Source organism: Myripristis murdjan, chromosome 9 (assembly GCF_902150065.1).
Source record: "Myripristis murdjan chromosome 9, fMyrMur1.1, whole genome shotgun sequence".
In the NCBI taxonomy this organism is placed as follows: domain Eukaryota; kingdom Metazoa; phylum Chordata; class Actinopteri; order Holocentriformes; family Holocentridae; genus Myripristis; species Myripristis murdjan.
This window is the reverse complement of record NC_043988.1, coordinates 2,101,936-2,128,647: the sequence shown is the minus strand read 5'-3', so window position 1 is coordinate 2,128,647 and position 26,712 is coordinate 2,101,936. Positions and strand designations below refer to the sequence as shown.

The following is a 26,712-nucleotide window of genomic DNA, read 5'->3' as shown; positions in this document are numbered from 1 at the left end:
TTTTTGTTTTTGTTTTGTTTTTTTGGAGTTCATATTATATTCAACACATCCCTCAAAACAACATCAATGGTAAAAAGGCAATATCTTCAGGCCGGAATAATGAACATAGCAGAATCATGATCAAAGTGCTTGGTGATAGGATGGAGTTGATGGGCCAGTGAATTGATAGCAGATTAGAGTTTGAGCCCTACAAACATTTCTCAGAAGAAGAGCTGCTCTGGAGGCAGACATAATCTCACTGGTTGAGTTAAACCTTAATGATTACAGTCAGTACCTAGTAATGTCTAACTGGGGCCCAGGAAGACAGGTCATGAGGGGTCCCTTGAGTTTTACCATTAATACAGGAATGTAGGTCCAAAATGTGAACAACCTACAAGATTTTATTTTTATTTCACCAAATGAACAAAATTCTTTCAATTATTCATTTTTTGGGGGTCATTGTATGGGCTTTCTTGTCATATAATTTTAAATGTATAATTATAATAAACAGAAAAAGGTGACTTGTTGCTCTATATGATCAAACAAAGATCAGTAATGTGTCAGGTGTTCTTGGAAATGGGGAAAACAATTTTTTTTTTTTAACGATTTAGCCACCACATTAAATATCTTGTAAATATTTCTTTCCTTGTTGTCACATTTCCTGATTTGTGGAGTGCCTGTGTCGCCCTCTTAAGTATAATTAGAATAATTATAAATATAGTTTTCTGGTAATTTTTTTTACTAGGTTTTTTTTTTTTTTTTATCATTTTCTCATAGTTTTTTTTTTTTTTTTTTAGGGGTGGGGGAATAATTTTCTTGCTCTCCATAGCAGCTCTGCCTCTGAGAATGGCAAACCCCAATATCCAAAGTATGATCAGAGAATATTTGAAGCGTGTTCTTCCAAACTGATCAATCAAAAATGGAATTGACTTCTTCATTCGTTGTACTCTGTCCTCTCCATTAACATATAGTACAGTCACATCCCAACACACTTTCACAGTGTTTGAGAAGTGTATGTTTGGTACACTGTGAGGTCAGGTCCTCGATTAGTGTGCATTGGTATATAAAGGCTGGTGTAGGTTCATCCTTTGTCCTGTTGTGGCCAATATGGCTGCGGCTGGGCTGTCAAATACTGAGCGTTTCCTTTCTACTAAGGTGCCATACTGACTGGCCTACTGTAAGCTTATCTGGAGCGCAAACTGGCTGCGCTCACTGGTCGACAAAGTTTACCCGGTATGTAAGCTGGTGGCCATTGTCCCAGGCATACAAGACCTTTTCCTTGGGGTTGTAGTCGATCTGGGTGGTGAAGGCGTACTCATTGGTGAATGGTAGATGTGGGATGGCTTCAGTGTTGGTGTGGGTGTCATAAGCATAGTTCACCTCGCCTTCCTTCTGGTTGTACACATCCACAGCGTACAACACACCACAGATAATGAAGCAGTTCCCGTAGGAGTTCCTCTTGAGGCCTGTCCTCCAGGTTGTCTCCTTCTTCATGGATAGGTCTCCGGGGTCAAGCTTACTGATGATGATGACCTCGTGCTGGTGGTAGTCATAGTCCATGGCAGGGTAGATGACCCACAGACCGCTCTCGTCCACCGCAAAGTCAATGTCGGAGTGGCCCCTCCACTTCCAGGGGGTGGTGTCCTCGTAGACCACGTCGTGCAGCAGCGTCCAGGCTGCCACGTAGCGCATCCTCAGGTCGTACTTGATGATGTTTTTGGTGAAAGCTCTGTTGTAGTAGAAGGCTCCGTTGTAAACCACGTGGCCTGTGCCTATCCAGTTGTAGGGCAGCTTAAAAAGGTTGCTCCAGCGGCCTAGGATAAACAAGATTGTTGGTTTAGCTTTAATCTGTACATGACACAGAGGAATTTGAGGAATTTTGAGGAACTTTGAAGAATACTTGATACTGCTCAGCAAGTGAATGTATTCTTCACATAAGAGACCACTTTCAAGACTTCATCAAATCAATTAACATCTAATTCTTTAGGAAATTACCTATGGGTACTGCAGACAGACCTGCTGGACTAGTTTTTGGTGTAAGCATGCAAGTCAAGTTAGCCAGTAATAAATCATTTCAGATCAGGATTTTGCATCCAATGATTGTGTTTGATAAGTTGCCATGTTGTAAGAGGGAGAATATATAGTGAGGCAGTAATTAAGGGTCATTTAAGTGCAAAATATTACCCTTCAGGGTGATCAGGATCCATGTATTTCACTGTTAGGGTTTATTTTGCAATAATGACCGGCTCACTATACATTATCCATTAGTTATTATGACTTGCATACATCCTGCTTTATGTATACTGTGCTGACATAATGCCATCCCTAGAGCCAATGACAGTGTTTTGATAAAGCCAGACTGTGTACACAATGGCTTCACATGATAGCGACAAGTTTGGTTAGGAATTCAGTGCTGAACAAACACATGCTAACACACAGTAAGTGTAACTTTCTAGTCACATCCTATCTACTATCCTAGGCTTAGAATCTCAGGAAGTGTGATTTAGATAATGATAGAAAGCCCACTGAAGGACAAAAACAACTTGCAGTGCAGTCTCCCCCTCTGCCCTCCCTCCCCCCTAAGGCCAGCCCACACTCTTAATCCCTCTCCGCTGTGCCCAGTTCAAAGGAAAGGCCAGAGCACATGTCAGCCACAGCAGGCATCACAGCCACTCAACAAGATACCTAGTCATCCGCACACGGCTGTGAGCTCACTGCGCCACGGGATACCTCACATGTAAGTGCATTTAGAAAGCCCATTGTCCAAGCACATCAATATCAACAAGACGTGTCCTGTGAGGGGAGATCATCTTAACTCTCTTACAGAGTGTAATCCAATTCTTCAGTTGAGCTAGATGTAGAAGGAGTTGATTTTCCCACCCACTGGAGCTATGAAACAACCAAGACCTGCATTCCTGAGATCTCATCAGTCTTACGGAGCACACTGGGTAATCAATATGAATCACTGTCAACAATGTTTGCGCAAAAACAAAGCTATAGATTAAAATGGTTTAATACTAGGGCTAGGCTGATATGTCAAGCTGATATTGGCCTTTTAATAAAAACTGGATATTAATAAGTCAACCACCAATATGAGGAGATGGCATGATTTTCCTTAGCATCTTGAGAGGTGGCAGTATAATTCTACTTCTTTTAACTTGTACAGATTCAACAGAACAAGCACCATACTCTTTGTTTTGTGGAATCAATCAAAGCAATTCTCCTTCACATAAGTGCAGTTAGAACAGCCTGCAGTGTTAAGTTGTGACATGGCTATGTCAGGGAAGTGACGAAAATTTTAATAAAAAATGTACTTTTAAAATCAGGGAATTGATAATTGTCATGAAAGCATACTCATTGGTGAGTGGTAGATTCCGTGATAGCTAACTCTCATCACACTCTGATCGGACGTCCCTCTACCTGACATTAAACTTATGAATGATTAAATCAAATCAATGTTGCCCCTATGTAGTTTTCCAACCAATCCAACCAATGAATCAGCTTCTGATATTTTGCCTATGTTGTTCCGCTCTAGCTGGGAGATTGTGTTAAAGTCGGACCTCCATAATAAAACTCCAATGGAATGCCTACATCAGAGCTATGTAGGAAAGACGCTTTTTCCAACGTTCAGCCGATTTACAATCTTAGATCTACAGCTTATGTTGGGCCAACATGTGTGTGCCCTCTGGGTCGGTATCAGCCTTCCAAAGCCCATATTGGTTAAACCCTAACTGATAAACACCTTGTTTGAAGTTGTCCAGGTTGCGGAACTCCACCAGGTTGTTGCCGTAATAATAGTTGGTAACGTAGATCTTGGAGTCTTTGGCCAGAGGATCCTTCATCCAGGCTCCTTCATTCCGTCCATAGCTGTGCTGCTTCTCAGGCAGCTCAATGGATGCTAGAGTCCCTTCACAGTTCAGGATCTTCCCTGTTAGGAACAAGCACACACATAGGACACTCAATACTTAACGTCCAGGGAAATCAATTTCACAGTCACGCAGATCTTGGCGGTGTGAGCCTACATGCTAATCTGGTACTAAATTGGCATGCGCCTCTGCAGTCACAGCCTGTAACAGAGTAAAGAGCTCATGGATATCGCAGTTATTTGCTGTTACCTGCTCTGTGGAGAATGGGCCGGCTGTTGTTGTCGGAGTTGTCCAGCACTAGCACAATGGTAGGAGCTGGTCTCTCTGGTGCTGCTGCTGCACTGGTGGTGGTGGTGACAGTAGTGGGAGCAGTAGTGGTGGCTGTTGTGGTGGTAGCTGTGGTGGTGGTGGTGACGGTAGGACGAACTGCAGTATTGCCAGTGGGGTCAGCCATGGATGTTTCTATGGTCTCCAGAACCATTTCGGCTCCTCCATCCTCGGACTGGCTTTCCTTGACGTGGTGGACAGTGTAGGTTCTGGAAGAGTGGTCTGGGAGGGGAGGAAGTGGGGAGTCAGGCCAGGAGATGGAACAAGTTGAAAATGACACCTCTACAGAGCTAGATGTCATTTGAAATGGTGCACATGGTCAATCAAGGTCAGACAGTGTCAAGGCTCAATCATTCATCATTCATTCATTTTCAAACCACTCATCGTAAAGATACAGTCACACTTGTCTTTCATGTTCCATTGATTTCAATTCAAATGCATGTGAGGCTGGGGAAAAAGCATTCAAATCTGTCTACAGAGAACTTTCGTCTCAAAAGTTTATTCTTCGTGAACTATGTTAATCCCATATTTGTTGCAGCACATCATTTTTTCGGATGAATCAAACATAACGTGTCCCCTTATTAGGGTCGTGAGGAGTTGCAAGGCTGAGGGGTGTTATTCTGTAAAAGGAAGATTAAGCTTGTACACAAACTACCTCCACTTCTCATGCTTGTTCACTGAGTGCTAATTTGAGGTAGCATTGTGGTGTGGCTGGTCAGGAGATTGTCTTTCAACTGGAGGAAGTGAGTCCAAGCTCCCACTTTGCAGAAGTGTCCTTCAGCAAGACTTTGACCATCTTCCAGCAAGAGGAAGCTAAATTTCCCAACAGGGAATAATAAAGAATCACATTATTTTATCATTATTTTTAGATGCAAGATACTCAGTAAACCTTACGTAAACTGTCTGTCAGTGTAAAGTGTTACACATATGTGGCTCGTCGTAAGTGGGGGACATATTATCGCCTGCAACATTCCAGAGGACTACATCAAAGGCAATGTATTAGCAATGCAGTACACAGTGCATGGCAACTTCCTCTCTCTGGTCTCTGTTTTTCTCTGTCCCCTCCTCTGAAACCCAGCCTGTCCTGCTGTCTCCAGGGTTAGAACGATACTGTACATGGGTTTGCTGTATATTTACCAATTGGATTAAACACTGGATATTGGCTAGTCAGTGTCACCAACCTCCAATATGATGGAGGGCAACAGCTTTGGGGGTGTCAGTTTGTAAAAACCCAAATGAAATATGCTTCCCTCTGCCTTAAGGAGCTCTTAACCCACCAAAAACTGTTCTAGTAGTCTGGCTCGTACTGGAAAATTTAAGTTAGCCATTGCTGGCCCTAGACATTTGCAGGCCCTTTTGTGGTGTTTTACCATGATTAGATTAATGTAGGTCCAAAAGATAAACAGTCACTTTGGTTCTTTGGTTATATCATTTTGATGGAGGAGTTTACCACCAACCCAAACACTGAAGACACAGTAACCCATATAGCCCACTGAGGTTGTCCTGATGAAGGTCCTCTGACTAAAAGGTTGGCATTTGTACTGCAGAATTTTGCATGGGCCTAAGTGTGCCGAACATTTTGTTTGTTGCTCCCTGGTTTTTTTGGCACCTTGGAGGAGTTCTCAGTCATGCATGTGGTGATTTTCTCTTAGAGCCACCCTACACAAAGAAAGTTCTGAGGCAGCACTGAATCCTTGACTTTTTTATGTAACAATACTGAATTGGCGACTCTCTCTCTCTCTCGCTTATCCTCATACTCCGACTTCCTGCACTGCCAGACAGATGTGGAGAGATTAGACAGCAGCACTGCAGAAGAGGTGCATCTGCCCAACATGCGTACTCTGAAGCTCAGGCTGCAGGCTGGGAAGCAGCAGCCTGAGCACATGGATCTGATGAAGGTTAGACTAGGAACAACACTTGAAGAGGGTCTGATCGTGCTCAGTGGGAACAGGATCTCTGCAGGATTTAGAAAGCCAAATTTAAAATTATTGGCAACCTTTTAAATGCTACCTGTAATCGAATTTATGAGCAATTTTTTTTTCTGTAGAAAAAAATACAAGAAAACTACCAAATGGTAGTTTTCTGGTAGTAGTGACGCTGTAGTGAATGAATAACTGCCTCCTCCCCTTCAAGAGCTACAGTCAAGGCTCCCTTGAGCAAGGCACTGACCCCTCAATCTCAGAGCCCATTGGCTATCATCTGATGATCATTTTAGCCTCTGGAGGCAACGGCCAATTTTCTGTGTTTTTCTCTGTAGCCGGAAACACTTTTCTTTAGGGGTTCTGTGATATGTTGACCTGCATAAAACCACTAGGACTACAAACAGCAACTACTCAGACTAGAACGGAAACGGAAATGGAAACCAGAATGCAGACTCTCTCTCTCTCTCTCTCTCTCTCTCTCTCTCTCTCTCTCTCTCAACTTCTCCAGTGAAGAAGAATTCTGTCAACCCCCCCTGGATAAATAAAGTTTAAAAAAGAAAAAGAAAAAAAAGCACAGGGTAGATTCTGGAAAAGCAGCAGCTACATGGTTTCAGTGATTTGACAAGGGTGGCTGGGCTGGCTGAGGTTCAGCTAGACGGCAGAACACACGGTTTGACAGTGTTATGTGCGTGTGCCCTGTGCAAACGCGGCATACCTATTCACTCAACTAGACTTAAACAGGATTGGAAGGAGTCAGGAAATGTTTTCTCTGCACCGGTGAGGGTCCCCGTGCATTGTTGTGAGGGAGTGAAGCCGAGGCATGTCATGGACGTGGCAGCGCTCCATTGAGACAGCATTCCATCAGCTCCATGTATTTTGTCAATAAAAGATTTTGGATTTCCTGCCCTGTTGAATGCGCACCAGCAATCCAATCCTGCGCTGACTAGACCAGCTTTGTTTAAAACAACACCGGAATAAATCTTGTATTGAGAGGATCTGGTGTGCCACACAGCGATGGATTCCCTGCTTTATTGCCTCTCGCTTTAGTGTAAAGTTTACGGCACAGTTACCATCTTATCCTGCACTTATGTAAGAAAACAATCCCAGGACATCTGAACAGCATGATCTGCTCAAAGAAGATGCTGTCCAATAAAGAACCTGGCTAATAATCACTAATTAGTTTCTCAGTCATATATTAGTAATTTATTAGTTCTGTAGTTGGCATTATTAACTACTTATTAGCTTAATTAACTGTCATATCATTATATTATTACATTATTATATCCAGTTAACTACCAATGAATTATACAGTTTGTTGTTGTTGCTGCTTTTTTTGTGATTTCATATAAATAAGAATTTTACAATTTTTCCGGTAATTTTTTTTGGGGCTCATTTTCTCATTTTCTAATTTCTTTTATTAGTTCTGTAGTAGTAATTATTAATTACTTATTTATGTCTAACTAAAAAGTCATGTTAATTATATGCAATTAACTACAAATGTGCCATGTGTCATAATTACTTTTTTTTTTTTTTCTTTACAATTTTTTGGGGGTAATCTGTGGTAATTTTCTTGTGATTTCTTAATATAGTACAAATTTCAAGACGTAAATAATTATGTTTGAAAACCACTGACACAGTCAGTGTTAGGGTGGCATGTGAACAGTCACTAACTAACTAAGTTAGTAACTAAACAGTGACTAACACAAACAGGTTGCCTATATCAGTGGTTTTCAAACATAATTATTTCCATCTTAGCAGAGGAGAGAATAACTATTCTTGTGTAATTAGTTCCTTACTCACCCCATACGGAGCAAAAAAAAAAAAAAAAGGCTTTAATTACTTAGTCAAGAAAAACTAATGGGTGTTTTTCTCAATAAGGGCTTATTGAGAAAAAAAACTCCTAATACTTTCTAGTGTATAGAATCAGGCAAGCAAAATTAGGTTAATAATGACAAATAAATTATTAACTCTCATAGAATTAATGGTTAATAAGAGTACCCCACACCCTACAGCTTGATTCTGTTTCCAAGACATCCAAAGCCCCTGGTTGATGTTGATCTGGCAAGATGTCTCGGGGGGTCAGATCACATTGTTTAAGAACTCCTTTGGATCGTTTTCACTTACAACAACCACTGCAGAGTTTAAATTTATTAGGACAGCACACAGATGACCTCACACAGATAGGAGTGCGAAGTCAGCTAAAGTGAGAACTCAGTGTTTTCTTTAGTGGGGAGAGGATGGCTTCCCACGGACACACTGCTAGGCTGGGAGATTATGCAGGCTCGCTCAGAGTCTCACCTCTGCTGTGCTCATCTTCGTTGGACTTGGCAGCTTTGTAGTAGGTGATGCCTCTCACCACGCCGGGCTGATGGCCAGCCACCTTGGCTTTGGCTGTAGGGGCCGGTTTCACTGGCTTCCCGGGCTTGACGATCTCTTTCTTGGGCTTTACGGCCTTTTCTTTGGCCGTTTTGGGAGGCGCTTTGGGAGGCGTTTTGGGAGGCGGTTTGGGTGCAGGGGTCTTTTTGTTAGCTATTTTTACAGCATCCTTGCTTTTCTCATCATTAGTGTCCTGTGAACATGGACATTGAGGTTGCATTAGTGGCCTGGTTGGCACTGGCTTGTGAGTATGTTTTATGTGTTAAATGCACTTGGGAAAGTGTGTGTGCATATATGATTACCTTCTAAATGTGTGCAGTGTTAAAGGGGAATGTTGGGAGATCTCACTACTGTAAACCATAGGCTAGGCTGCACAACAAGGATTCATTTAGTTCCAAACAGAGTCTTGTAAATCAAGGTTTAAAGTGAGTAAATCCAGATTTGAAATGAAACAGAGCTCTGGTACACTATTAAATCCAAGTAAATCCAAGATTAAACCAAAATTAAATAATTAGCATTTAAGCAAGCATTTAAATACAAGAAATTTGACATCAATCCAAAATCACTACTGGTTTGCCCCTTATATCATTTTAACAGTAATGAATATAGTCTTCTTCGTCTTCTTCTTCTTCATTTTTTAAAAAAAATTTTCTCTGGTATTTTTCCATTGTTGCTGCAATGTTTTACTAATTGTCTCTGTCTACTTTTTATATATTTATTTGTTTATTTATTTTTGCACATTTTTGGGGTAATTTTCTGATCATACTTCTTACTAATTTTTGGGTCATGTATCACTAAGCTTTTCCCCCTGTTTTTAAAAGAAATCAAGTGTGTTTGCTCAGCTTTCAAAGGGTTAAAAATTTGTAAAAGTTAAAAGTTTAAGTTTAAAGTCAATACTGGATCTCAGTTTAAATGGGACTTTGACGTTGTGGCAGGATTAAATAATAAGGATTTTCTAGACTTAACTTGAATCTATCTCCAGAGTCAAACCTACAGAGAGGTTTAAAGAGAGGTTTAAATTGAATCTTTCTTCATTTTAAACCAGTTTGGTGTTTGGTGCAACAGAATAGTAAACTCTGATTTAATCAGAGTTTACCATTCAGGTTTACAAAATGACTCCTTGTTGGTGCAACCCAGTCTTAGAGTATTCAGAGAGTAAATGCAAATGACAGAAATGGATCAACTCGTGTAATGTTATCACAGAAATGTAACTGAATGTATTTGTCAAATAATCTAATTACATAAATGTAATTTATGTAATTTATGTAATGTAAGTAATGTGCAAGTAATCTCATCATAGAAATGCAATCTAGGTGCAATCAAAAAGTAATATAGCTACAAAAATGTAATCTTAATGTAACCTAAAGGTACTCTTACTACTTCTATTACTGTAATTGCTACCTTTACACATCACTAACATGAGTTTGGACTGTTGTCACAAGTTTTTAGGTTTCAGAAACCTTTCAGCATTTCACAAGACTAACCTGTGCTTTACTCTCAGTGGAGTCTTTCTGTAGCAACTGCAGGCCCAGGCTGGAGATCTCCTTCTTGATGCTCATCATGATGTTCGAGTAGTTTTCATATCTCTTAAACTGGTTGGTGAGGCTCATCATGCTGTCCCGAACAAACTCATTCTCTCGTGTAAGGTTTGTTTTGATTGTCTGCAAAAATGACATAATTATCATCAGAATAAAGTCGGCTAAATGACATGAGCAGGTGTGGCAAGTCCCCAGTATCTGCTCGGTTAAACAACTCTTGGCATATTTTATTGTGCAAGTACATTACTGATAGACACACAGTTCCAGCAGCTTGGGAAATTCCCCGATACTCTACAGATAAGTACACAAGATAGGTCGTATGTCCAAAAGTAGAACATGCTTAAGGGGATAGTTGCTCCATTTTGGGAAAAAAAAAAAAAAAAAAGCTGTTCTGTAGGACAGTAGTGGTGCTATCTTCCTCTCACTGTTACTGAGTGCTGGATACTGGCTGGATGAGTTGGCCTAATGGCATTTCTTTTGCTCACCTCTTCTAGGTTGTTCATCTGGGAGACCACCTTGTTGATGTACGAGTGGATTTTCAACAGATCCATGCTGTACAGAGTTCCCTCGAGGAGGTCCACCATGGATTGGAGCTGGTCATTCATTCAAATTAAAAGCATAAACACTTGCATTATTCACCATGTCCTTGCTATAAAACTGACAGCTTTATGCGCTTCTTTTCAACTGCAGAGGAACCCGTAATCGCACAAATGCCCTCCCAAAACACTTCTTCTGATTAGCAGTATTGACATCTGTGCTGTGCTCAATAGGCAGCAGTGTGCTTTCAATTAGGGCTAAAACACCTGACTGCTCCACTGTCCAGGCCTTTGCATGTATTTTTGGGCCTTTCCTTTGTAATTGAATCTTTTTCATTGAGGATTTATTGGGTAATTCTATATTTAAATCTGGAATGAGTCAGATCACACATGTGGATCTGTTCCCTGTTCTCCAGATGGTACACGGCGTGCTTCTTCTGCTGGTGAAAATTGGATGTGTGTTTTAGACATGTGCAGCGACGTGCTCACATGTTCTTTAAAAGATGTTACATCACATACAGCTCTAGCCAGGGTGTCGGGAGCTGAGAGGTGAACTATACCTTTAAAATGGAAGATTTTTTTGTTCTTTTGAATGTCTTACCCCTGATTCTGGCCTGCAAGTTCTCTGACTGAATCCTCTTAAGTACTTCAGCTATTAGGTTTTCACTTTAATTCATTTTATCTAGTGTTCGTTTCATATTGACTTTGTGTCTTATTCTGTCTTCTCCTCTGCTTCTGCTCCTTCAACAGCTTTATTTCCCCGGGGATCAATAAAATTAATCAATAAATCAATCAATTAATAAAAAGTTGCAATGGTATGTAAAGGGTACAACTCAAGATGGTCCTGTGTATTGATGAGGACTTTTTAAAAACTGATCTCTTCCTGTTTAACAGAGAACACTTTTTTTTCCAGTAATGACTTACCTTTTGATGTTTAAAGCTGCAAAACTACTGAGGACTTTTTGAATCACAGTTGTGTTGTATCAGTTTGTGATATGTAACTGGTACTTATTTGTGATTACTTCAATCTAGGCTCCTCACCTTTAGCAGCTCAGGAGCCTGTTTTTTCAGCCTCTCCATCTTCCACTCATTCTCACAGGGGTTGAGGGAGGATGGGGGGGCTGTGCACGAGCACTTGCAGTCAGATCCAGAGCTGACCGTCTCCACGGTGTAAAAATCCTCTACGCGAACGCTGCCGCTCCGCAGCCGCAGACAGGCGTCCTTGCTGAGGGGTCGCATGATGCATTTACAGCGGCAGTCTGAGCCCTCTGACGTCATCCGAACAGGTTCCGTCTCCCCAAAGATCTGGAAGAGACACACACATTTCCACACCACTTACATATAAAGGTGTTTCAGATGGCCTTTCTTGTACTATGGAGAATCCAAGGGTTTAACTAGATTGCAATCTGCTCTCATTATTATACCTGAGCAGTTTTTTGTGCACTTGTGTTTATTTGGGTGCTTTTAGTAGCTGAAGTGCTCAAGGGCACTTAAACAGTAGGTGCTGTTGGAAAGGAGAGTTTTTCACGTTCACTCTTCCCACCCTCATTTTCCCAGCTGGCCCAGGCATTCAGCCATAAGCTGGAAAGCCATTTGACTGCAGCACTGTACTCCACTACATTTTACACTGCATCCTATACAGAATACACACAGCTCGTCATCATTATATTATTATAATGATATTATTATTACTATTATTTTCATTATTATTATTATTATTATTATTATTAGTAGTAGTAGTAGTAGTAGTAGTAGTAGTAGTAGTGTAGTAGTAGTAGTAGTAGTATTGGAATTATTATTATTGTTATTATTAATATTAGTATTATCAGTATATTATTATATTACAGCCTGGACTGTAATATACAGTACTATAAATTTGTGCACTGCATGCCTCTATCAGGCAATTCATTAAAGTAGTCTGTACATGCTCCACACTTTCTGAGTGAAACATCTTCATTATGCATGGCATGGAAACATTTCTTCACTGGTGTACTGCCTTCAACAAACAGCCAGAGGGCTGGGCGTATAGCCAGAGACCCAAACAATGATTACCCATTGATCAATAACAAGCATTGGACCTCATATTTATCCAAGACCATGAAATGTAGCAGCTCATGACGATATATGCTAGGCTGGGTTGTCCTTCCCCCAGCAGTGTCTTGTGAGCTGTTCCAGTCATCTGTTCCATTAGTCTAACCCCTGGTGGACTTCTATGAATAATAAATCCATTTTTTTTAGGAGGAAAACAAAAGAAAAGGAAGGAAAGTGATCTCAAAAAATAACCACACACTTCCCCTCATTTGAATGTTACTCGACAAGACTCAGATGAAAGCAGACAAACACAACGCTCCGCAGTCACCAGCTGGGCTTGGATACCTGCATGATGAGAGAACTCTGGCAGGAAACAAGGCATGGCAGCCTGGCCAGACACTCTGAATGACACCTATATGAGACAAACGTACACTGGAACACATCATGGAAGAATTCAGTGACAGCTGCACAGATTTACTGCAGATTCGATGAAATGTTCAGGTGGTAAAATGTAAAACTACATTGTCAAAATCCATCTTTCTAGCAGACTTTCATTCATAATGGAAGGGTGAGCTAAATATTAGGGAGATTATCCTATAATTTAAAAGTCACAGGTTGGATCCAGGTTACATTTCCAGGTTAGATTTGCAAAAATCCCTAGTGCTCTCAAAGGCCTCCTCTCTTATTATCAGCTCATCTGGATATGAGCAAACATGTTAACAAATAGATGTTGACAGAACATACACACCAATGTCAACAACTTAAACAGCATGGGTCCATAGCAGCTACCAGCATTATTTTATGAAATCAAGACTTAAAGGGACAGTTCACCAGTTTTGAAAATGTGATATTATTTGTCATATGCTTGCTGGGCAAAATGTCTGACTTGTAAATGTCATTCCTTATGGCTGTGTTTTCTCTGGCTCTCTCTTCAGTTCATGGGATGCACTTACTGATGCTGAGCTCATCTCCCATCACCTTTCAGGCTTGGCTCTCAGATCCTGTGTAAAGAGGAGGAGGGGGGCTTGTGCTGTCATCTCTCTCTGGTGAGATTTAGGGATCTCTATAAACCCCAGGGCAGGCTCACATGTGGTACCACTTACAGCGGTAAAAGAATGCAGCATCGCAGAGATTCTTCATTAAAGAATTCTGCCTGTCTCTGTCCTATCGCTTTGAAACGTGGCTGTCTCCAAGCCCGTCCTCTGCCACGTGGTAGTGGTAAGTCTCAGCTGGTCATCAAATAGTTTGCTTTGGTCCTTGTCCTGCGCCACATCTGACTGAAACTGGGAAGTCCTATAATCAAGCTGCAGTAGCAACAATCCCTTGAAAAGATCAAGCTAATAGATCATCACCAATTTTAAATGCAAACTGCTCCAGCTGTACGAGTGGCCCACCGTATATTTGCACAATATTGCTGTGATGTATTCTGCTCTAGGAACGTCCAAGGCTGCTGGATGGTTATCTCTGGCCCATGCATGTAAAGATCAGAGGGTGACGACAGTTGCCATTCTGAATAATCAAAGTCCGCCAAAAGTTGTGACTGTGCCTATTCAATATCTTCAATATTTGAAGAAATTTTCATTCTTAAAATCTTATCATGCCATTGAACAAGTAAAATAATCTACCATAATCTGCCACTGGTGTAAGGAGGAAAATGTCAGCTGTTTTCAAGGTAGTTTTACTTTTGATATAATTTTGCCAAACTGAGACAACTGAGAACTGATTAATTCCATCTCAATGTGCTGTCGCATAATCTGACAAAGTTGCTGAAACAATGGAAATGTTCTCACCATGCTGGATTGTTTTCACTTTTTTCAAAAACACAAAATTTCAACGGTGGCACAGTGAGGTCAAGATGAAATGATTTGGTGGAGATGGATGTTTTTTTGGCAGCACGGCAGCAGGTTCAGGAAAGCAAAAGGGGGAGGAGTGGTGGAGGTGGTGGGGGGCTCATTAGCAAAGGAATGCAGGCTGAGTGATGGGAATGGGGGGGTGGGATGTGTGTATGTGAGTGTGGGGGTGCTTTACCCTCCGTTACTGGAGACAAGGCTGGGAGGGTTCTGATTATGCCACAGGACTCCTGGTTGCAGGGCTGGGCCAATCATGACCCGTGTCGAGCGAAAAGGCAGCAGGTTGACAAATGCTACAGCCACATGAAAACAGAGTGGATTAGCAGATTAAACTTCTCTGGCAGAGGTTATGCCTGCAGTCTTGCTGCGCAGTATTGTTTTCAACCCCAGCCACAGCCAGCCAAACCCTGACTGCTCCATAGCAACACCAGCTTAAGATGCTTTAAGTCCTCCAGGATGGAGAAGTCAGAGACATTCCAGCCAGATTTAGTGTGGTGTGTGCCTCCACCACAATTTGGCTGTTTTTTTTTTTTTTTTTTGTGATGCATGGTCAATAAGGAGTGGACCATTCCAGTGTGGGATTTTAAGAACCATACCAGAGATTTCGCATGTTTATTGTAATATCTACAAAATCTACACACTGTCTTTTCCTGTTGTACTCTGGAGCACTGATATCACACCTACCACCTACCTACCCTTTATCCAGCCACTGATTTCCGTTCACTCCACTACGATATGAAAATGAACTTTAAGAGACTTCAATCTTTCTTCACACCAGTTGTGTTCTGATGACTTGAAATTGGTCGGAGTGAAGCGCTCTCTGCCGGAAAATAGTCCCTGGGAAAACATTTGCTTCATACAGCCAATTCTGTGGTCAGTTCTGATCAGTGATGATCAGTGTGATCAGTTCTGTGGTTTATGAATGGCAACAACTTTGTTAGAGGCAGGTGTTTCCACCACATATTCATTTTTAAAAATCGAGGGATTTTGATTATATGTTTTCTTTAGACACTGCGTGATTTGGAAAATGGATTGTTGCAATGCAAGATGTGGGAAAATGTTGTAAATGGGCCAAACATTCAGAATCACTGTTACGGTTATTTAATGTTGGAGCAAAATGTGGTACCATCTGTCCTATTATGAAAAAGTCATTCTTCCAATGAGAACAACTGTCTTCTTCCGTGGAATCATACATGCTGGTATGCCAGATGACCTACAAGCATCTCATGCCAGCTGACCTACCAGCATGAGAAGGGGCAACACAACTCAGAGGGCTAATAATTAAGAGCACGGAGCATTTAACGCATGCTTTGAGTCTTGAGTCTCTGGCTTTGACCTTTCAAGTGCAGTCAAGTTTGAGGTCAAAGAGGAAAAAGGACTTGCACACAAACTCATGTCTGCACAACAGGAGGAAGGGTCCTCGCACACTGCAGAAAGCTCCATTAGATCAACGGCTGCAGGCTTCAGCCGTTAAAACACTCTGACACTGATGAAGTGAAACTCTGACTGTGCTCAGGATCACTAAAAACACAAAGATGTGTTACACAATGGCTGGTGCTTTTGAAAGCCCTTGTTACCTTTGGTTTTTCACTGAGTGTTTTAGCACCACTGGGCTGTTGTATCGGCAGCGTTGGCTCATACAAACAAGGATATCCTCCCCCTTTTAGTGTTTTGTCAGCTGGTAATTACTGGGACAGCTGTATGGTGAAAAAGAAATTGTGACGACTTTAGCAAATCAGGTATCCTTTGGCAAAGCTCAAATATTCCGATGGCTGTTCCAATCTTTCCATTGCATGATAAAACACAGCCATTCCTGCAATAATTCCTGTAATGACACACATGAAATTTAATCTTCCTGCGGCAGCGTTCTGAAATGTTTTCACATAAATACACAAATACCACCAATGCCAACCATATTCAGCCCATAGAACTTGTATGGACTCGAACAGTCATTCCTTTATGAAAAATAACGTGAAATCACACGTGAAATAAACCACAGGTGGTTTTGGAACACGTGATCCACAACAACATAAGATTACATTTTTTCACATGTGATTTTCATGTTGTTTTTTTTCCACCTGTGGTTGCCATTTCCCCTGCATGTTTTTGAAAGAAATCAAATGAATTTGCTCAGGTGTCAAAGGGTTAATTCACCAGACATTGCCAAAACATAAAATAATTGATTATTTTAATGTTATGCTTTAATCTCACCACTTTGAACTCACTGGACAACAGCTAGATGGTTTCATAATTGACACACACCAAAATATCTTCTCATATCAATGTCCCAGTGCCCACAGCTTAATGAGAGTCAACTTGGGGGTCCAGATCATGAAGAGGTTGGAAACCCCTGGCTTCAGAAAAACAACCGCAATCCAACCCTATTAACGAGGTTAGCATAACATTAAGACTGTGCTTCTCCTATGAACCTCCAGCAGCCAACATCTGCAAACTAGCAAACATGGTAAACATGATCAAGCATGCGCTACATTTGACCTAATATACTCTCCTCAATTCGTTAACCTCCATGACAGCAGCACAGATAAAAATGGCCACTGCTCTGAACACCCTGTTATGTCATGGATGTGTTACAGGAACATCTATGTGGTATGTCCATTTGAATGGGACAGACAATTCTACTCCATTCAAGTTCAGTGGTTCAGCCTAAACCCATCAAGCTTGTGATTTTTTTTTAAAGCTAGCCCTTTAAATTCCATGTCATTCTCTAGTGAAGGCACTCTGGACCAACATTGGGGTCCAGTTTCCAGTCCAGAGAGTCCACCTGATTCTCAATCTAATTAGCAGTGCTTATGATAAACAGTCTTACTGTGCCACTGTAAAGATAGGATGGAGTACAAAGGGGGAAATCCAAGCCCTTGGTCTGGAGATGAGCCATGAGATTGGTGGCTCAGACTCTGGGCAAAAACACTTCAGACATTAGCACTGCCTTGTTAATTAGCTGAGCACAAAGTGTATTAATGACTTGCTGCTTTTGGGGGTACACATCTACATTCCAGCTGGGTCTGTTTATGTCTCTCTCTACTTTTCGGTTGTCGTCACAGCATTGTCATGAGGCAAAGAGGAGAGAGAGAAAAGTCAGTAGAGAGAGGGACACACAATAGGATCAGATCAATACTGTTTTATTAAATACGGGGTATCAGCAGTCGACCGCCAATGATGATATGGTTTTCTCCCCGATCACTGCTACATAAAAAATGTGGAAAACCTGCCATTAGTTAATTTTATTTGGACAATTTAATATTCTCCTACCACCGAACAGAGAGTTTTAGTGGCTTATGCAAGTCTGGAAGCTGTTTCAGATGCTTTTCCCTGCTGAAAGACAATAAAATGGGGAAAATACTGAAAACCAGCTGTTTATTGGCAAAAGATATCTACTTTTGTCAACTTCTGTCTAAAAATATCGGCATCAGTATCAGCCTTCAAAAATTTTGTATGAGATGAGGCCTACTACACAATGTAAGCGAGCTGTCAATCTGACTCTTCCAATAAAACCCATATAATAATTCATTCACAATCACAAACAATTACTTCCCTAATTAATAATGTGTGTGTGGTGACCTCAGCCATGAATGGAATGACTGACTTTGCCAAAGCTTTCGCCCCAGATGACCTTGTTGTACAGCAGATGTTTGAAGGAGATGCTGGGTCGGGGAGGCCTCATCACGAATCACTGAGCAATATTCTATATTTCACAACAATATAATTACTCTAGTTCTGTTGCTTTAACTCTTGGACGTGCACACACTCCACATCAGTAATTTTGAACGTTTGGGCCATTTACTGCAATTTACCCACTTTTTACATTGCAACAAACCATTTTGTAAATTGTGTGGGGGTACTAAAGATTTTACAACTTATAATAAATACCTCTAAATTTTCAAATTTGAATTTTTGGTTGAATTTGCTGTGTAAAGCAAACATCCCCCCACAAACTATGCTGCTGCTAATAGGACGACTTTATTATGGTGATGGAATACTGGAGTGAAGAAAGTTTGAAGTCTCTGAAAGTTCATTTTCATATTATAGTGGAATGAATGGAAACCAATGGCTGGGTAGACGGGACAAAAAAATCAGACTGGAGCTCCAAAATATGCTTGCTTTGGGAAAGATTCAGAGAGATGTGAAGTATATACATTTTGCAGATATTACACGAAACATGCAGAATCACTGCTATGGTCTTGGCATAGTCCCAGGAATGCTATGTAACTGTCAGTATTCCAGTTTCATGCTGGATTTACAACTACTTTTCCTCCCTGCCTCATTACCAACCTGCTTCACATCAGAAGATGCACATGTTTTAATGACTGTGCCGGAAATGAGACATGAGATAGGCCCACAGACAGTCATCATAAAGATGTCTTTCAACATGGCAAAGACCTAAAACACAAACTCTGTCTCGTCTTTTCTAATTCAGCAACTGGTCCACAAATCAGTCACATCACATTTGCATCAAATTCCTTCTAAAAACCAATTATTCCCAACAAAAACAAAACAATTTTCTGTCTCATATTCATATTTGAAGATACCTGGAATTTTCCTGTCCATTGTCTTGATAAATTTTACTGAAGCAAAATTATGACCCAGAACATAACTGAATACTTCCCTGGCTAAAATAGAGATCAACTACATCGTTATGAGCTGTGTCTGGTCTATTTACTGTACTTTTCTGCAGGTGCAAAACTGTAGATGCTGTATGTTTCACATGTAAAGTGATGTAAAATACATGATGTGACTACACCAGCAATCTTACTTACTTAAGGTGGAATGATTCTTGTGTGAAGTTACACACAGATGCCTCTGCGGAGCCACATACATTTCATGAATAACCGTAGGTCAGACAGGAGCACAGGAGCCAACGTGCACACTTCCAAATTCTCAACAATGCGTTGTGTGTTCCTGTGCGTCAAACAAGCTGATTGGTTGAACTGTCCTACTTTCTGTTGGGAGATGGGTTCAAAATGGAAAGAAGACACTGAATGCCTTGCAGATGCAGTTTGAAAATATAAATGCAACAACATCATTTCTTTTCACTGGGGTGACAATGGATTACCGTCTCTTCGATGTTTTTTGTATTTTGTGGTGTACTGAATGTGATGCTTCCCCTGAGTAGACACCTAACTGTAAGTATAAAAGAAAACAGTTGCACCGATATCTGTGAAAGACACTCATGCATGTTTGCTTTTGTGCAGATGGAGAGGCATGTTCCAGCCTTTACTTACACTTAAGGTGCTTTTAATGTTCCTCCACCTATCATGCACATTAGTTTCTAGTTGAACCTTGCCCCACGAGAGTCCCGTCCTCTCTAGCTCAGCTGTTCCTTTCAACCATTTTTCGCCAGGTGTTCTTAGGTCAGCCTCATTTCCCTTTCCCAGGTGGTGTCCATTTAAGAGCCACATTGGGAATCATGAGGCATCTCCAAGGCTCCAAGCCATCTTATTGTGTTACTTCTTTGCTTACACTTGGACAGCCAGTCTTTTTGAAAAGTTCCTCTCTGGATATTGGGTCAGAATATACACCAGGTCTTTTAGGACAGCCATTGCTGAATGCGTTGACACTGGTGTCACAGGGAATATACTGTCAGGACCATCTTCACCAGTGTCTCCGCATGTCACCAAGGTGACTTCGTGGCTAGCTTTAATCACTTTCAAGCAAATCCACCCACAACATTTTAAGATATCCTGCTTATGGACAATCAGATTAATGAGGTGGAAACAGTATCCCTGTCAACTCCATGCTTGGGATCATGATAGCAAACTACTCATGGAGAGAGGTCTGCCTGCAGAGAGTAAGCCCCCCCACACCTCACTTTCCCTGACCTTAACCTCAATGGTGTGAGCGTTTTTTGTACTTGTCTGCAGACTGCAGACAGAGCTAGTTGCACTCATGGACAAGAACAGCTCACATGAATTGACTGGGAACCGTCAAGTTCTGCATTTCTAAATGTTTCTAACATCTGGGCTAATTTTTGATTGACGACATATTGATACATCTGACTGATTTTGTGTTTGATATCAGCTGGTTAGCTTGCATCACTGTCAGACTAGCTAATGTGTATGGAGAGGAAGCACTGGGATAAATCAAATTTCCTACAGCCCATGACAAAAGGCAAAGGAACGCCAGTTAAGTCTGAAATCCAAATTGGAATAACTCAAAATATCTTGACAGCTCAGAATTTGCCAAAATACTCATATATGACATCACAACAAAATGGTGGGTGATAAAAAAAAAGACAACAGAATGAACAAACTTTTTCTCTGACTGGATTTTTATATTGAAAACATGTTTCATTTCAATCAAGTGCTCTCTGTCGTTTTTATTCCATGACAGTATAGAATTTGAACAGCAGTGTATTCTTTTTATTTGATGAATGGACAAGCTTTAAAGATAACTGTTAGCTATGGTCACTGACTCTCTCAGCTGCTTGTTACTGGGTTAACTAGGCTGACTCTTCTCAAGCTACAAAGTCTGATATGGATCTCAGTTGATCTACACTCACACCATGACCACTGTTTTAGATATGTCTTCATCATCATCTCCTCCATTGTTTGGCGCATAGGTTCAATCTGTCTGCCATATTTTTGTATTTGCTTCTGTAACACAGACCTCTCACATAAGACTGCCCTTCCAGGCAGTTTCCCTTATTTCCTCCATCTTGCAGCCTTGTTTTATCCACAAACAGTGGATCAAATCACAGCCTTATCAAGTCCCATGAAATACCTCAGTAGACAAAGTCCTCTCACATAATATTACATGACAAATGCAATTTATGGATGTTTTACTAATGGTGCTCAAGAAGGCATTGCTGCACATGCATTATGATCACATACTGTATGACGGATAATTATTAAAATCAGAGCACCACATAAAATACCCTGGGGTGGGGGGTGGGGGGTGGGGGGTACTTTATGGGTCAAATGTGTGGTTAATACCATTGAAGTTCAGATGTTTATGTAATGATGGTAATAATCTTCAGCTTCAAATTGGATTGTAGTTTGCTGGAAATTCAGGTGAAGAGCCCATTGAGCGGCACGCCACAAGTAAAATGCTACTGTCATTTTATACACAGCCCTTTACAGTACCTGAAAGCACACACCTCTTAAACCTAAAATTCCCTGACAGTTAGATCAAGACTGTCTCCTTCATTTCACTGAGATAGACTGGTTTCTCCATCTCTCTGTCCTCCAGTCGACCTCGCGGCGGTATTCCTGGGGTTTGTTTACAGCCAAAACAGGAGGCAGGTGTAGACGCCGGTTCCCACGCCACCCTGCAGTGCCCTCCATGCCCTCCTCTGAGCAGGCTTTGTCTCTCAATAATCCCAGTGCCACCAGTTTGGCTCGGGACACTATGGCCGGGCATCTCCAGCAAACACAGGACCAGACCTTGTAAAGGGAGCTGTGACAGACATACTGTATGCCATGCCATGTTGTTGTGAAGATAAACGTGACAACATGCAGTAATATAGTGGTAAGTACAAAGATAATCTTCAGTTAGTGATCATCTTGATGAAATACAACAATGCATATGAATGAAAATCATTTTTTTAAGGAAAGCAATTGTTTTTGTCCGGTTGCTTGTGAAAGACGCTATCCTCTGCATGATTTTGGTGTCCTGTGATGGTCTAAACGCTGCTGCAAAGGCTTTTTTTTTTTTTTTAAACCTGGATGACAGTAAAACTCTGGAGGAAATAATGAAAGTATCACTATCAGTCTTCAAAACCCATTTCAGCCAAACTCAAATGCAGGGGTTTTCAAACCTTTTCATGTTCTGGAGCCTCAAGTTGACTTCCACAGTAAACCACGGACATCCATTTAAAGGGATTTTGTCTAATAAGGACCCTTATATCAAGAGATATTAAATGCTTCACAGTCATTTAAATGCAAGAAATCTGACATTGATCCATCATCACTGATCTGATGTTTACATATATCATTTTAACCTTATATATTTATTGTTCTGGTAATTTTGGCTGATTTGCTGATCAGATTTTTTCACGTTTTTGAGAGCAATCACATGAATTTGTGCAGGTTTCAAAGGGTTAAATTGTTTAAACACCGACAAACGGTAAAATGGCAAACACTGACATGGTAAGATTAAACCAGAAAGAAGAAAAAGTTAAAAGGATCTCCAATTAAATTACAGTGAAATTAAACTAGTTTCCAGGACCCCCTGGAAGCCCCTCAATGACCCGTGGGGATCCCGAACCCCATTTTGAAAACTACCACTTGTATACTGATGTACACTACACCCAGATAGAAATTTTGATGACGATTTAGTCATTGGTTTTACTTTTAAATTATATTAAAACAGTAATGCAGTGTTTTGGTACCCCTGTGATGTTGACAATAAACCACTGCTTCTGTGGCAGCTTCACTATTACTACTTCACACATACTACTACAATTACTAATACTCCCACTGACTTATATTGACATTGCTGCCACTACCACTACTACCACAGCTACTGCTAATGCTGCTAATACTATTTCTTTTACAAGCACTATAGTCAACCTACACAGTTATAATCTCTGTGTGCAGGCAGACACTGGCTGTTAATTATATACCATACTTGGCCATATATTGGTGTCAGTGCCACCAGTGTCCACATATACTATATGTTTTACACTCTGGTGGGGTTTGAGAAGTGGTTTTCAAAGTGGGGTCCAGGGGTCCCCAGAGGTCACTGAAAGGCTTCCGAGGGCCGCTGGGAAAATGAGGAATGGGTTAAATTCACTAGGAATTGTTTGAATAATGTAAATGCACCTGTGATCATGTTAACTTTTTCTTCTTTCTGGATTAATCTCACCATGATTTGGTAGTGTTCAAGCATGACACCTAAAAAAATTAGCCCTTTGAAACGTGAGAAAATTCATTTGATTTCTTTCAAAAGGTGTTTAGCAAAATAGTAGAAAATTGCCAGGAACATTAGCAAAAAAAAAAAAAAAAAAAAAAAGGAGAAAAAAAACTGTGTTTAACGCCTGAGGCTGTGTTCAAACACCTTTCACAAGCATTTAATACTGAACACAGAAGAAGAAAATATCTCTTGATGTAAGGGTCCTTATAGGGCAAAATCACTTCAAATAGGGGTCAGAAGATTACTTAAAATCAACTTGGCGGTCCAGAACATGAAAAGGTTTGAAAAGGCCTGGGTCAGGGGGCATGCAGCCATCCACCCTGGCCTGTGTGGAGAGCAGGATTAGGCTGTGGGAGAGTGAGTGGTTACTGGACTCCAGCAGCTGTACAAACAAGGCCAGCCAGATATTACTGTTACCCAGCTGGGTGCCATCTCTTCCCCCCAGTCTTCCCGACTGGCATCAGGTCTCTCCCCAGCAGAGCTATCATTACATTAAAACCTGTTGTTACTTATGTCACAGTCATCCAAAGCCCTCATTGGGAGGATTAGCTCAAATCATAAAAAATGACACGTAACCTGAAACATCTGCCAACTTTAGACAGAAAATTTAAAGGTCTGGCCCTGGCTCTGCGGTAAAATGTTGGTTATTGGTCAAGTCACTTATTTGTCTGAAGCGCAGGCACCATGACATGAAGCAAGCAGGGAAGAGGTGATGTTCAGTGGAGAGGCAGATCACTGTTATGCCGGGATTTTTGGGGATTGCACATTGCATAGAAGTGAGCCTCAGCAAACTCTAGCCTCACCTGATAGATAGAATTCATCAGCTCTACAGGAGGGCTGTTCAGACTTTTTCATGCTCTGGACCCCCAAGCTGACACTCAATAGGTTGTGCAGCCCCACTTGCAGTCATGTTGCCATATAAGGACCCTTATATCAAGAGATATTTTTCACAAGCATTTAAACACAGGAAGTCTAATGTCAATCCAGCATCACTGATCTGATGTTTAAATATATATATATATATATATACATTTTTAAATTTTACATATACATTTTAATCACCACAGACATAGTTGTCTTGTAATTATTATTATTGTTGTTGTTACTCTTGTTTTACTAATGTTCCAGTAAATGTTTTTCTATTTTGCTGATTTCACCTTTTCCCCCAGCAAATGCACTCGATGTCTTTGAAAAACACAGGAAAAAGGCGATGAGTAAATTAGCAAGAAATGAGTCAAAATTTTGAAGAAGATGATAAAACAATTAACAAAAAATTACCAGCAATGACAGTAAAACCATTTATTAAAATGGCATATTTAACGGTCAGACCAGTTATGCTGGATCCGGTTTCTTGTATTTAAATGTCTTTCACAAGCATTTAATTATTCCTTATTTTGCTGATGACCCCCTGGAAGACCCTCAGAGACCCTTGGGGGTCCCCGTACCCACTTTGAAAACCACAACACGGCAGTTCAGTCCAATAATGAAATAAAAGCGTTGCTTAATAATCCCGTGAGCTGTCCTCGGATCAAACAGGCAGCATGTCAGGAGAGGTAGGTGGCTCATGGCTTACCTTGCTCTGAGCGGTGGCATCCTTACACAAAACCAGAAGACAAGCAAACAAGTTGGTGTATCTCCACATCTTTCCCTCCTGGCTATGAAATGCAGAAATCCCCAAGAGACGCTGAGTTCAATCCATAAGGCGTGACTCGCGGACAACTTTGACGATTTTTTTCTCGTACTATTTTAACTCCATTGCCGGCAGCGCACTCGAGTTGTGTGTGTGTGTATGTGTGTGCGTGTGTCAGAGTGGATGTAGGGCTGGATGGACGAGTGCGGCTCAGTGTGCGCCCTGTCTCCGACGCGCACTCTGTCTTGAACAGGGCGCAGTGCGTAGGCCTATCATCTGTTCTCCGCTGTCCGGCACAGGATGGGAGGGGTTTCATCTGAACACACCGACTTCATTTACTCTTTAGTGTGCAGACTGAGGTCCCGTTAACAAAAACAGAAGAAAAACAAAGAACCACGTTTGACAGATTACTTCTAGTTTTTACAGAGAAAACAAAAGGAAAAAAAAAAAACGAAAAATGTTACATGGAATAATATTAAAGTCCATCAATAACCACATCCTCTATTCTATAAGTAAGTCTGTTTTTATATTTCATATTCCCATCACGTCCCATACATTTCGCTGAAAACTGCAAGTTTTAAAACATTAGGAGAAGGTCAAGAGCCCGTCGGGAACATTGGCTAGCCAGTCAGTAGTGATTAAACAGCTCTACAGCGTCATCCTGTGGTCTTTTAATATATTACAATAAAACGGAGCTTCTCCATTGCCTTCAATTTATTTGGTGTCACCACAACATTCACAATATTCTTTTTGTATTCCGATAGGGACTTCTGTAGTGCTGAATAATAAGCAGACGATGACGTGATTGGACTTGATTTTTTTCCTACTATCAGTGCTTAATGTTCGTGTAATGCTTCCTACAGTAATATTTCCATACTAAGTATATGTGGTGCTCGGTAATAAGTGTAAGGGAGAACGGGGTGAATAGAGACACCTTTTACATTTCATAATCCTATGGCAAAGCAAATGTGAATTCATCATTTTATTTCAATCAACATTTCTTATATAGGCCTACTTACAATTGTTGTTCTTCCATGACATTAAACTGTTGCTTTTAACTAAAACAGTTTTAGAGGTGGGAGCCATCAAAATAGCTGGTCCTTTTGCACAACTTGCCCCTGGGCAGGGGGAAACTGAGCGTGACGAGGGAGGTTAAACACTGTGGGCTTACCTGACAAGCTTTTTGCTATTCTCTTGTTTTCTGGGCAGTTCTCCTCTACTTATTTCTGTAAAGACACAAGACTCATGACATATAGCATGAATTCACCTGGCATGACAAAAAGTCATATTTTTGGTTCTGGGAAGACCAGGGGTCCTTGACAGGCCTCCAGGGGAATCAAAATGAGGAATGGATGCAGAAAATGTATGAGGGATCATGTTAACATTTTCTTATTTCTTGTTTAATCTCAACATGATTTGTCAATGTTCAGGTATGACACCTACACAATTATTTTTTTTATTTGAGCAATTTGAGAATATGAGCAGATCCACTTGATTTCTTTCAAAAACATAGGAGGAAAGGTGGGGGGGTCAGTGGATTATTTAAAGTTAACTTGGGGGTCCAGAACATGAAAAAGTTTTAAACCCCTGGGTCAAAAATTGTATTTTTGGTCCTGGTTTGCATACCACTTTTTCCACATAGGCTCATCATCTCCATCACAGCCCATAGGTGAAAAGAAATGTTATTCAATATGTGATCACATGGTTAATTTTAGTTGCCTTCATAAAAAGTGTAGCTCATTTTATCCACTTGCAAAATTAACCCCATTCTCCCCTGTAACCTTAT

At 40.9% G+C, this 26,712-nt stretch overlaps 1 protein-coding gene across 1 annotated transcript; it reads right to left on the bottom strand.

The window, feature by feature from the left end:
* olfml2a (olfactomedin-like 2A) lies at positions 1-25,113 on the bottom strand. The gene is made up of 8 exons (XM_030059786.1): positions 24,870-25,113; positions 11,586-11,849; positions 10,494-10,601; positions 9,955-10,131; positions 8,393-8,663; positions 4,095-4,394; positions 3,722-3,907; positions 1-1,793 (listed from the first exon to the last, which is right to left on the bottom strand). Exons 1-8 carry the CDS (start codon positions 24,936-24,938, stop codon positions 1,189-1,191), a joined length of 1,980 nt encoding a protein of 659 aa, XP_029915646.1. The 5' UTR covers positions 24,939-25,113; the 3' UTR covers positions 1-1,188.
* Positions 25,114-26,712: the final 1,599 nt, after the last annotated feature.

What these genes read in the sequence shown, in the direction of transcription:
- olfml2a (XM_030059786.1), bottom strand. Translation starts at nt 24,938, where the DNA reads ATGTGGAGATACACCAACTTGTTTGCTTGTCTTCTGGTTTTGTGTAAG. An exon ending in ATGCCACCGCTCAGAGCAAG is followed by an intron (nt 11,850 to 24,869) that starts GTAAGCCATGAG and finishes TGTCTCTTCCAG; the next exon opens with ATCTTTGGGGAGACGGAACC. An exon ending in GCCCATTCTCCACAGAGCAG is followed by an intron (nt 3,908 to 4,094) that starts GTAACAGCAAAT and finishes TGTTCCTAACAG; the next exon opens with GGAAGATCCTGAACTGTGAA.